General features: G+C 42.7%; 1 protein-coding gene across 1 annotated transcript in view; it reads left to right on the top strand.

Moving 5' to 3' along the window:
• The window catches only part of LOC147715158 (X-linked retinitis pigmentosa GTPase regulator-interacting protein 1-like), a 306,245-nt gene that overhangs the window by 81,665 nt on the left and 210,718 nt on the right, over positions 1 to 13,862 (top strand). The window contains exons 5-6 of the mRNA XM_086920416.1: positions 742 to 844; positions 13,148 to 13,267. Of these exons, the coding sequence (XP_086776542.1) occupies positions 742 to 844; positions 13,148 to 13,267 (223 nt within the window). The remainder of the gene's footprint in view (positions 1 to 741; positions 845 to 13,147; positions 13,268 to 13,862) is intronic.

Here is a 13,862-nt window from a genome sequence, read left to right as displayed (position 1 = left end):
AGCAGTGAAAAATTACTTTAAGAGTTTTTTAACTGCCAGAACATGTAAAACTTAACCCCACATGTCTGACTTTTTAAATACAAGACACCCTTATATGTATTAAAAAGGAAGGTTTAGTCCTAGCAAAAGGTTTATTTTGCCAGGTCAAAATTGGATATTAAGGGTGCATAACAGGCAGCAGGGGCAAGCCTGAGACAAGTTCTAAAGTGTTACTTTAGTGGGTGGCACAAGGAGTGCTGCAGGTCCACTGGTAGCATTTTAATTGCAGGCCCTTGGTACATGTAGTAGCATTTACTAGAGAATTAGATGTGCCAATCAGATGTGGACCAATTTAACCATGATTTTGGGGCGAGAGATTAAGGACTTTAGTAAAAATTAATTCAGAAAACAGGAGGGGTGAAGACAAACCATTTGGAGGAGTGACACTGTAGAGAGGGCTAGGTCCACAGTATTTAAATAAGATACTTGTGACATTGTACCCCTAAAGACATCAAGTCCTTAATAATATGCTATCTATAAGGTGCCCATTAAAGAACGTACTGAATCATTTCTCCCTAAAATGTCCCTAATAATATGTCACCTATAAGAGCTCCAGGTACGGTGCATCACAGAAAGTTCCCATTGTAAATTGTTGTACAGTGTCCCTTGATGTGTCTATGAATTGCTTGCAAAAATTACAATCATCTCTCAATATGTTCATCAAAAGTATTAGTCACACTTTTTTGTCATATTTATCCATAGGGCTGCGAGTACAAGGACCTACTATGAGGGCCAGTCATACAGCTCCCGCCAGGTATGGCGAGCAGTTGCTGGGCGAGGATGCCAGGGCAGAGATCGAGCGCCTGTGAGTATGACATTATCTTGTGTGTGCTGGTTGCATAAAACAGCTCCTGGCAGGATGCCCCATCCTGCCCACTCCTTGTCCTCTTTTGTGCCATTAAATTTCAGCAGGTCAAACCTGTGGAATTTAAAGGGAGAAAAAGGCTTAGAAAATACCAAAAAATGTGGATTTCGGTAAGGGAAGCTTCAAAATCTGCATACCATACACATTTTAGCAACAAAACCCATTACAGGTGTTATTTATCTTACTGATAATGTGCGCCAAGGTATTGTTATTTATTCTAGTTTTGGGTCACTTGTAATGTATATATTAACACATAATATTAATGTATGTAGTCCACAATACAAACTGGTTTTGTGACAATTAATAATACTTGTTTAGTACTACTATCAGCCACAGATTAAGAAAAGATTGAGTTTAAAAACTACAATGTTTTAAAGTTATATAGCTGATTGAAAGACTTGAGATATTTAAAGAGGATTGTAAATTGGGACCTGAAGGTAACCAAAAGATCTCTGTAACCAGATGAAAAACCCACAAGCTATATTAAAACAAACACACATCTGTGCTCTAAAGGGCACTCACTCTGAAGCAGGCACATTAAACATCTGTTCTACTTTATGATGCTTCAAACCTGTTACCAAAGATGAAACTCATTCAGCAAGTGCATTAACCACCAGTGTTAACTTATAATATCATACTCTGAAACTTGCTGATTGCTCTTTTTGACTCCTGCATGCCCCCACTTCCTTCGCATAAAAATTGGGAAGCTTCTAAAAAATAAAAACAACATTTTAGTTACAGGTTTGGAGGCAGTGCGTGGCTGACCTGGGGTTCTGCTACTAATAGTCCCAATCCTCTCAGCAGAAGTGGGAGGCTAAGGACCTATATAACCAGGATCAGGAGTACAAGCAGGGCAAACACCTGGAGGAGAAAGAGCATGAGGATCGAAGGGATCAGGGCCAGGAGTACAAAACCAAGAAGACCAAAAGCATTAGAACCAGACGGACAAGGAACGAAAGGACCAAGATCTGGAGGACCAGAACAAAAACAGCCAGAAGGACCAGGTAGACAAGGACGATGAACGCCAGCTTCAGGAGGGAGACCTCAGAAGGATTAGTACTAGATATCAGGATAAGATAGAGGCATAGGAACAAGATCTCACCTAGGAGATCCAGGAATAGAACCAGAACCAAGGTAACCAAGAATAGGGTCAGAAGCTGTTAGCGGTCCATGACCAAGTTGACCTAGACTAAAAGAAGCAGGACCAGAAGAAACACACCAAGAAGGAGGTGCCTATGTCGTCCAATGAGTCATGGGCCAAGAGAACCAGGATAAGGAGTGATAAATAGGCATGGGCTAGGAGAACAGGGAGCAAAAGATGATGGTGAGCCTAAAGATGGGGTCCAGGAGGACCAAGAGCCCTGACCCAGAAAGACAAAGACCAGGAGCACAAAGAGCAGGACTAAAGGGAACAAGGATAAGTACCTCAAATCGAAGAGGTCAATGATCAGAAAGAATAGGACAGCAAAATCAGTAGAAATAGGACCAAGAAGACCAGAAGGGCCAAGACTGGTTCAGTAGCAGGACAATGAGGTGGACCCTAAACAAGAGGAGGAAAATTCAGCAAATGAGGAGGAAGGGCAGCACCAGCAAGAGGAGAGCCAGAAGGATAACAAGAATGAGATGAAGGAGAATAGTATGTAGATTAGGAGGATGAGAAGGAAGAGTGGAATCAAGAGGAGGAGGGGGATCAAAAGAAGGCGAAGAAGACGTAGCTGAAGAGTAGGACAAGGAGGAGACAGGCTTGGAATATGACCAGGAATTTGATGGAGGGTGTGAGGATAGGACCAGGAGGGGATGGATCAGGAGGAGGACCAGAGAGTAATGAGGAGGATGAGAAGACACAGGACAGTAAGGAACAAATCAGAAGGATCAGTGCAGGACCTGACGGATAACCAGTACCAGTAGAAGGAGGACCAGGAGGCTGAGGAGTAGGACAAGAAGCAGAAGAAGGAGTACCTGCAGGCAGACCAGGATGATGATGAGCAGGACATAGAGCAAGACAAGGAAGACTAGGAGGAGGAGTAAGACCAGGATCAAGTGAAGGAGGACTAAGAGGAGAAGGAGTAGAAGGAAGATGAGAAAGGCAGGAGGAGGAGGAGGAGAACTAGGAGGGTGATGCTCATGAGGAGGTGGAAGAGAGGAGAAGGATCACAAGTGGGAGGAGAACAAGAACTTGTTAAAAACCAGGATCTTGAAATACCTCCAGTTTTGCCGTGCCCTCTCCCCTAGTCTAGTAGGCCTAGAGTCACTGGCGGAATTCAATCCGGTAGAAGCCAAAGTATTTATGGGAGATCTCCAGGACTACAAGATATCTAAGATTTATCAGTCCCTAGTGACACACAGCTTCCCCACATTGCAACAACTCAGAGAGGCTTGGGAAGGAGATGTTGGCTCGCTGGATGAGGAGGACTGGACGGAGGCACTGGCCTCCCCGCGGGGGCGGCCATAGCGGTATGCCTACGTCTTATCCAATTCAAATATCTCCACCGGGTCTATTTCACAAGGGTCCGGCTGTGAAGGGCAATTATGGTGGCTTCCCCAGTATGCCTTAGATGTGAACAAGAGGAAGGGACCCTGATACATACAGTCTGGCATTGCCCTTCATTGACACGGTTCTCAAGAGGGGTGATGTCCTGCATTTCAGAAGTGATGGGCTGGGATCTGCCCCTGTCACCAAAGTTAGTGTTGCTACTTGTCATGGAGGGGATTGGGGTCAATATCTATAAATGCCATCTTATGTTTTTGGGGTTCACATTGGCAAAGAGAGAAATAGCCAAGGCGTGGAAGGCGCCGACGCCACTCTTGGTGACCAAGTGGAAGAGGGGCCTGAGCTTTTGTATGGGCTTAGCGCTCCCTATCTTCACGGCAAGAGGGTGCCCGCAGAAACACTTTAAGATATGGAAGCGGTGGGCAGATTACTGCGGGCTGTTGCTGGAGCCAGTTGCTGAGGGGGGTCCCCTTAATCCAGATTGGTGTTGCTCCGTTGGTGCCAAGGGTATGGGACTTGTATATATGAGGGAGTGGGTGCAGGTAGTGTGGGGCAGTGTCGACTTCCAATTGGTGTTAGGCAGTTGTAAGTGCGGCTGGGGATGGGGGCATGTTTTTTTTTTCTTCTTGCTCTTTAAAAAAAGGTATTTTCATCTGTATCGCATTTTTACATCCTTGCTCCATTTTTTCTTTCTAAAAGTCAGTCATGATGTTGTATATTGATTGTGCAAAGGCCTCTGGGTTACAGAGCCCTGCTATATACGTATCATTTGATAAATAAAGCCTGTTAAAAAAAAAACAGGATCTGGAGCAGAGAAAGAAAAAGTAATATGAGAAGGGATTAAGAGTTGCACCAGAAACAGGCAGAAGATGAGCAGGAAGATTACCAAAACAAGGAGGTAGAGACCTTGTGTACTTCAAGGGGCTCTCTTAGAAGTCCCCCACTTCAACAGCACAACTTGGTATAAGTACTCGCCCCCTGACACCACCAACTAAGTAAACTTTGGACCTGAAGACACTCTACCAGGAAGTAGGACTGCTATCCTGCTGAAAGGACTGGCACTCTGCTGGAGTCTGCTGGATTTACTGGACTCTTGTTCTGCTATACCTGCCCTGCAGTTCCTTGCGTTGTGGTGAGAAGGACTGGACCTGAATCTCTACATTCCCAGAACCAAGTGACCACATGGGCTTGCTGACTTGCCTCCTGTTCTGAAGTCTCAGGGACATCAAAGTTTTCCTTGAACCCTGTTACAGCCTCTGGACTCTGCTAACTGTGAGTCATACCCTGTCAAGTCATGCCAATCCAGTCCTGGGCCCTTGGAAGCAGGATTTCCTACTGTTTCTGCAAGAATACACGCGTTGTCTGCTTTGGTCTGGACTGAATAGGCGCATTCGCCTTCAACTGCAACACATCGCCAATTCAAGGACTTTGCAGCGCCAACAGCGCAGCTCGACGACGACACAGTGCTTTCATCTCCAGGGGGGCAAGACTACAAGAACCAGGCCCATGAAGACATAAGACCTGATTCACATAAGTAAACTTATATCTTTGTGTACGTTTATGACTGTTTGCTATTCACAAAGGTATTTTACGAGTAGCAACTGTGGAGTCTCCCCGTATTAAAAGATGTGGCAGTTCTACCTTTTTATATGCGAAGACGCCTCAATCATAAGGATACTACTTGTAAAATACCTTTGTGAATCGCAAACAATTGTAACAGTTTACAAAAGTGTAAGTTTACTTTGTGAATCAGTACCAGGGTCTGTGGGGATGAGGTCCAGGAGCAGGAGGAGCAGGGCAAATAGACGCAGCAACAGAAACAAGATCATGAACTGGAGGAGGACCAAGACCAAAAGGACCAGAACTAAGAAGACAGGACAACACCTGGACCTGCAGGTTGAGGAGAAGCAGGGGAGCCAGTTCAGGACTAAGAGGAGCAAGATCAGGAGAATAAGGAATAGGACCAGGGCCCACAAGATGGCAATGAGTAGGAAATGGCCAAGGACCGCCAAGAGGAGGTGAAGGAGGAGAAACTGGAGAAGGACAGAGCCAGGAGGAAGAAAAAGGCAAGGAGGATAAAAGAAGAAGGATGGTCATGACAATGAGGGAGAGGAAAAAGACCAGGATGGTGAGGATTGCAAGATGGAAAACTGTGAGGGGGAACAAAATAAACTAGAGAAGGAAAAAGACCAAGAAAACAGGAGCAGTAAAACAAGGAGGCGAAGGATGCCAATGTGATTCTAGGACACATTTATAAAGCCATATATCTTACAACCAACTCTTTGTTACTTTTCTGAGGTCACTGCTCCTTTAGAGAGCCCTCATTTTTTCAATCCACTTAAAGCTGTGCTTACCCCCCTCAGCTTTCGATACGAAAAGTCTATTTCTTGCCAATTAAGTTAACCATAACAGCTTTACTGTCACATTTTTCCTTATTGGCTATTTCTCGGTCACAAATAACTCATAGGTTGACTGTCAAAGTTCTTTATTTGGTTCCCAGGTTAAAAACGATAAACGTTCACACATAATATATTCCGTAAAAATGCAATACATATACAACAGTACAGTTCACCCATCAAATAAGTAACATTTAAAACATTTAATTCCTGTACAAAGTTCCTACAATGTTTACTTATTAAAATACCCCTCCATTAAAAATTTGGCTGCAGCCAGACAGACCTCAGTGGAGTGTATTTACTGCAGAAAAGCTAGTGCTGTTCTGCACTGCCTACATTTTAATTCCTGCAGTAAAAGTTTTGAAATTTGTAACCGTGGTAATTCATAACATTTACAAAACAAAGTAAGATGCAAAGGTCTTTGTTGTGAAGCGCCATCACATAGACAGTTCGGTAATTTGGCCACCTAATCATTTACAAGAGGGAAAGACACATAACAATGGATATGGTAATCTCTTCCTCATGCTCACACCTGTATTTTCTGTCAGCGCTGGGACGCTACGGGCAGCCATGCGCTTTTGAAATCTTTTAACATCTTTTAACATTAACATAATATTCAATCTAAAACGAGTTAGCACAAATATGTATTGGGGCTGTGAACTTGTTCTATATGGTTGAATATCATCCATTACGTTACATTGTACCACGCTCATCTTAATACATTCTTTTAGCCACCTATCCTCAGCAAACGTATTCACCGCTTGTTGTTTGATGTCAGCCTTAGAAATATCAACCAGGGAGGCAGGATCCTCAAAGAGGGCCGGCCTACCTATGGTGACAAAAAAATCTTTTATATATTTAATCCATGGTATTTTAAGGGCATAATCCTGGGATAAACAATCTGCAATTATCCGCCTGTTTATCTGTGCCTCAGACTAAGGCGAGATCTTGAGCCACAATAATATGGGGCTGCTTCAATTGCGATCTTCTACAAATGGGAGTTCCAACTCTTTATGGCATAAATAAGTAAAAACACTATTTGGGACTACAAGATAGTCCCTTATACATACATTTACTACAAATTGTAGCTTCTCAAAGTTATCATAGCCCCATACACATGCCCTGTATTGCTCCATAGAGACACATTTAGCTTTGTAAATAGTCCCCCAACCTAATCGCAAATCTGTTCAGCCCGGCAATATATTAATTCATCTTCATGGCCCTATCTGTAACAAGCTATTTCTATGAGCTTTGAGCATCAAATAGTAAACTCAAATAGGAAAATGTAGGAGAGATCCTTAGCTTAGTATCACCTATTCTAAGTTGAGTACCTTTGCCAGCCTTACTGCCACATTTCATAATGAAGCTTTTAGATATATTAACTCTTAAATTTAGCCCAGCCATGTAGTCCACAAAATGGTTAATCAATTTCTGTAAACCAATAGGATACTTGCCAGGAGTCATCCGCGTATTATAAGATTGATTTAGCTTTTTGACCAAACTGTGGAACATCAAGTCCTTTCTCTGCCAAAAACCTGTTAAAGTTTGTTAATGTACAGGGTAAATAAAAAGGAGGCCAAAACGCAGTCCTGTCTGACCCCGTTTACTATCAAAATCATCCAAACCTAATTCTGGTCTTAACGTTTGCATTGAGGTGCCTAGTAAAATTCCGAAAGATAGAGGTCTCAGTTATTAGATTCCATAATTTAACATGATTAACACAATCAAAGGCAGTGGAAAGGTCCATAAATGCCAAATAAATACGACCTATCCTTGCTAAAACATATTTACCAAACAGTACATTTTAATTTAAGGACTGCTCAACCGTACCTACCCTCTTTCTAAATCCATATTGGTTCATTGACATCACAGAGTTTGCCTCAGCCCAATCCTCCAGACATTCAAGAATTATTCTCCCTGGGACATTGCGTTCAACAGAGAGATTGGACGCTAACATATTAGGTCTCCCCTATTCCCCATTTATAGATTGCAATGATCATGAAGGTAGACCAGGATTCAAGAGGGTGTGTTCCGCAAATCGCTATAAAGACATTTGTAAGTAGTGGCCCCACAATTCCATATTACTTTAAATGGAATCAGCTGGCAGCCAGTTTGGTCCCAGGGCCTTTCCACTATGTGAACCATTAATAGCTTCAATTATCTCTTCTAAAGTAGAAACAAACTATATGGATCCTTTCCCAAGTTCAGAGTGTCCTACCTAACCTCTGATTCCATCATTGCTGTCAGATAAATCCTTGTTATAAATACTAGAGAAATGTGGCACCCAATTTTCTTGAGGAAGCACAACTACTATTGACGGAGCATCTTCATTTAAAAACAAGCAGTGGCATAGCCAATAGATCTCGCTTTTGGGACCTTGTAAGTATTTAGTTATGCAGCACAATATTCTTGGTGCAACAACATCAACTGTTGCATTGCTAAACACTTATAAGGTCCCAAAGGCGAGACTTATTGGCTATGCCAATGCTTGTCCTTAATAGACTTTGATCCAAAGTAAGAGAAAAAAACAAACACACACGGGGAAAAGTATGAGCGAATGAGCGAGAGAAAGACGGAAAAACAATGACAAAGGGCACACAACAAACGCGCACACACACATCCGCACACCACACATACATGCACACAACACACACAACTTTAAACAAAGCACATTGCTCACTCTGCATGTGTACGAAAGATGACACAAGTTCACGTCAATATCTGAGGCTGGCAGAGCCGACAGCAGTGCAGCAGACAGCATTATAAACTGCCAACTCAAGGGTAGTTAAGAGGCCGCAGGAGAGTTGTGCTGAAGAAAAAAAACAGATTCAAGGCGGGTGCCATGTTTATTAAAGAAAACATGCTGCGCTCCTCGTGTATTGGCTGGGAGACGAAATGGGAGCCCGGCAGCAGAGCTGTAAAGAGCTGTGCTTTAAAAACAAAAAGAACCACTATATACACTGTGTTAATTAAAGAAAATACGCTGCACACTTCATGAAGGGGCAGGAGCTGGGCGAGAGAGCCACATCCGAAGCAAAAGTGAAAGCAGCAACTCCCGAGGTGCCCTGCCCAGGAAGGAGGAGCTGTCGCCACTTAAGCTGTGGGACAAGGGTAGTGTAAAGTAAACACCCCCGCTTCTCAGAACTGTGTGTTGTACTCCCTGCTTCCTTCCTGCCACATTTACCCATGGAAATTTATAAAGACCAACATAATGAAGTGAGTGGCAACTTCTCTCAAACCTTACACTCTGGTTACATACTATCGTAAATTATCTCCCCTTCTGGAAGTTCATAGGTTTTAAAAGACTCAACTGTAACAAGTCCAAGCACCCGAAAAATTGGAGAAGAGCTCATGCATGATCTCATCTCCCAGTTACGTCGTGTCGCTGGTAGCAATCTCCGATAGCGTTTACTAAAGTCGTCATGTTCATGTTTTTTAATCAGCCTATTAGTAAGCAATTTCGCTCTCAAATGATGTCATATCTGGTCCGATGCCAGACAGGTCGAAGAAGTGCAGTGAAAAGCTGGGAGCTGGCACTTGTGAACATTAAAACTGCTTCATGGCAGGCTCTCCAAAATGGTGTCCGCAGCGGTGTGCGGTAAGGAATCCAAAGCTGTCCAAGTTTAAGGAAAAGCCACACGCTGGCGAGCAGAGCGGCAGATAGAGCAGGCCTCATCGGGGTGATTCATCGGCTTTAGAACAAAGAACCGAGTTGTGGCGAAACGCGATGCTACTTAGTGAGATGCTGAAGATGGAAAGAAGGCAAACAAATACGGGCCGAGATCCGGCTGGGTACTGAGCTGCGGCAGCGCAGAGCACTGGGAGACGTGAGCGTTATCTCGCCTCCGCTCGTCGAGAGCCCCTGTAGTGACACGAAGTTGCTCAGTTGTTGAGGAACCACACAGGAGAGCTGGGCCATGCATAGTGCAGACTGCAGCAAAAGAGGGATGTGAGTGGCGGCTCGTATGGTGGGATAGTTGGGAGTCGGCCTCTCAAGCAATAAAACCCAGTGTGGTATTTGGACATCGCAGGGGACCCAAAATGTACAGCAAGCATAGACAGCAATGTGTGTCAGGACCGTCTGGGGTGAGATAAGCGTTGGAAGGATTTGAGAATGACGCCATGACAAAAGATTCAAGAGATCAAGCGATCCCAATGAGACGTAACGCACAATGGGTAACCGTGTTTGTTTGGACACCAGACCTGGCCTCAGACCCTGTAGTTTACTCACTGTGAGCAGGCTTAGTTTAAAGTGCAATTTTAAAAAAAACAAGCGCTGTTGTTTACTCACTGTGAACAGGATTCATTTAAAGTGCAATTGAAAACAAGCATTGTGCTGCGCTTCACTTCAACAAAAAAAATAACATACGCGTGGGAAAGTGAAAGTGATCACAACGAGGAGGGAGTGGGAGAAGGGAAGGGGTAGGGGAGGGGATTCACTCACGGGCTTTAAGGCTTAATGAGCCATTAGAGAAAGCCAGATGGCAGCTGTGAACGTCGTGCGCGCTTGTGCGCGTAATAACAAGCTGGTGGACGGCAAAAGCCTGTGGGTAGCATTTTTAAAACTCCCAGTTACTAAATGTCTCACCAGAGCAGCGCATGCGCTGGATCAGGCGAGCCCTAAAAAGGGACTATTGACAATTTGACGAAATGTCGAAAACAACAAAGGAGTGCTTAAGTGTAACTTAAAAAACCCATAAACCCAAGAACAATATGAAAAGGTTATAACAGTGACAGTTTATTCCTGGACCCCAACCTTGCTCAGGTAATTCTGTGTATTTAGCATGCCTGTCCCTAATAGTCAGGAGGCGTCCACCCTGTGGCCAGGGATGACTATGTCCAACAGGGCAAGGCAAACAGCCTTTTGTTTAGAAGGACCCTCACTCACCACTAGTTGGTGACATGCTTCATCATCGGGTCCCCGCTGGGGTGACCGAATGCCGCCCCAGCATGCTACAACGCCTGAGTTAAAAAATACTGGGTTAAAGCCCAAACAAAATATTTAATGCAGGCCAACCCGTCTTTCCGGGCAGACGGCGGTCCCTTGAAGTAGGTGCTGGGCGGGGAGTCGCAGGCGTGAAAGACGCAGCGTGAACATTGCCCAACGCTGTCCTGATCCAGGAAGTCTACGAGTTTTTTGAAATTCGTACCTTTAGGCGACTGAACTCCACAGTGCGCCGCCACGGTTAATAACCGTGAGTAATTTCTTCTTTTTAACAAATTTTTGTATTTTTCACATAAGTGCCTCACGGGAGGATGTACCTTAGAGCGTGCATACCCCTGGAGTGCCATTTAGTGTGGTCCTGACGAATGCTGCGCGATCCCGCTTTTTTGACAGCAGAAACATGTTGACCAGTTGTTGTAATTAAGGACACAGGTCACCTAATACAGTACCATTGGTTGTCCGACATTCACGTTTTTAACCCTAATACGGGTTAGCCTGCATTAAATATTTTGTTTGGGCTTTAACCCAGTATTTTTTAATTTTGCACTCAATCTTTCTGCACACACATTTGAGTTTAATCACTAGTACACTCCCCACCAAACCCGCTCCGCTGTAACTCAGGCGTTGTATCACGCTGGGGCGGCATTCGGTCACCCCAGCGGGGACCCGATGACGAAGCATGTCACCAACTAGTGGTGAGTGAGGGTCCTTCTAAACAAAAGGCTGTTTGCCTTGCCCTGTTGGACATAGTCATCCCTGGCCACAGGGTGGACGCCTCCTGACTATTAGGGACAGGCATGCTAAATACACAGAATTACCTGAGCAAGGTTGGGGTCCAGGAATAAACTGTCACTGTTATAACCTTTTCATATTGTTCTTGGGTTTATGGGTTTTTTAAGTTACACTTAAGCACTCCTTTGTTGTTTTCGATATAACCTTAGGGGCACAGGAGTGTTGACTCGAGCCCTACCTCTCCCGTTGATACATAAAAATTTGACGAAATGCACAACTATTTTTACATCTGCTTGCATCTGCTGCACATCTGCTTGCATTAATTAGTGCTGCCTAGGACTCAGATTTAATTTCCTTCTTCCTATTTGCCAGTGCTGTCTCGTAAGCCCTCCTGCAGGTCATTGCTTCATCACTATCTCTAGGTAATCTGTTAGCTGCCTCTTTCAAATTTCTTAATGCTTTAGTGTAATCTGAATCTTCCCGAATTACATGTCAGATTGTCTTCAATGGATTAAAATTAATTCTTAATGTCCTTATTCACAGTATTATCATATAAACATATGTTCATTTGGACATAGTTTTCACTAAATTTGAAAGAAATTCCTGTGGCAGCGCATTACTGCATTTGAGCCTGAAGCCATTATGTGAGCCCACATCTATATCATTGATGCAAATTACAATGTTACATTATAACTTTTAACTTTAACTGGGCACAATATATCCTTGCTTAGGGTGTTGTGGTCACCAACGCCATTTATAGAAGTTGTAAAATTCGTAATTGAGGAGCTGATAGCGCGAGGTACTAAAATAAAATCAATAATCGAGCTGCAATCTCTACCCATTTCTGTACACTCAAAAGGGACCTGTGGATCTGAGGCCTCATTGGCAAAAACCATATCAAGATTAAAAAGTGCATTAGTTAGTTTGTCACCATACCCATTGTGACAAAAATGGGACCTGCCCTGATTATCTACATATTCACATATATTCCATGACGGGCAAGGACAAATATGTGTGTTAAAATCCACCCCTCCCCCCCAAACCACAAAATAATGAAATGAAATGAAACTTATATAGCACACGACTTACCCTGGGGCATCTCCACGCTTGCTTAGGGAACCCGTCCTGGTATCCCCCTGTGAGATAACCCTGGCAGGGTATCCACAAGGTGAAAGCCAGGCATCCCGCCGCGAGGGGCCATTGTGGAGATTATGCAAGCTATTGCCCAGAGTCGCAGAGTGTGAACCCATGAGTCGAGAAGGCACCGGAACGAGAATTAACAAGTTCATGGAATTTTTTAGCCGAAGACCTGCTCAGGCGGGGAATTGAACCTGTTCCAGGGCCAAACTCAAGCTCCAGGTCTGCAGCCTCTAACCCCTGAGCCACACTTCTCCACAATCATATTCTTTCTTCCAACAAAGCGATTCCTATTCATCCACAAGAGAATCAATGACATAAGCTTTCTCAGGTGTAAAGATATTATTGTAATAGTTATGAATATAAAGATTAACAGTGATAGGGATTTTAAGACCAGTGATCTAAAAATAGGGTGAATCCAGCTCTTTATAAAAAACTCTACCTGATATTAGTAATATAAATTAATCTAATATAATGGGGGTAAATGCTGGCGTCTGGAAGGCACAGTGTACAATCATCACAAGAACATTCACTCCCTGCAGGGCCCGGGTGGTTCAAACCCAGAACGTGAGGATGGCAGAGCTGGAGCCTTCATCGACTTCACAGAAAGACTCAACATTTTCAAACCTGCGGGCTGTGGATCAACAGGCAGAAGAACACAGGTACTGATTCTGACCTTTGTCTTCAATCTGGTTCACTGACAGAATATCAATGTAAAAATTGTAGTAGTACAAAATATCGATACAAAAATATAGAATGCAAAAATATTGACTCCCTATACTTAAACAGGTAAGTACAAAACTATTGAGAGAGAAAATATCAATATTAAAAATATAGTTGTACAAAATATCGATGTATATATATATATATATATATATATATATATATATATATATATATATATATATATATATATATATATACATATATATCTATAAAATAAAATATGAAATATGAGATATATAAAATATTAGATTTGTTTAAAATAAAGTAGATTTAATATACATTTTTAAGAAATATAACAAATAAACTTAATTTAAAATAATGTAAACACACAAACATATTGATCAATATATATATATATATATTTACATTAAAACAATTATTAAACTATTAATTTGAATTTATTTTCTAATTTCAAAATTATATAAGAATATGCACATTTAGAAATAAATACATATATTTTTTTAAAACAACATTATATTATAAATGAAAACATTAAACTATTTGAAAATCTTTAAAATTAAGTTAACCAGT

The sequence above is a fragment of the Lissotriton vulgaris genome, chromosome 5 (genome assembly GCF_964263255.1).
Source record: "Lissotriton vulgaris chromosome 5, aLisVul1.2, whole genome shotgun sequence".
Classification (NCBI taxonomy): Eukaryota; Metazoa; Chordata; class Amphibia; order Caudata; family Salamandridae; genus Lissotriton; species Lissotriton vulgaris.
The sequence above is the reverse complement of the archived record's forward strand: the minus strand, read 5'-3'. Positions and strand labels throughout refer to the sequence as shown.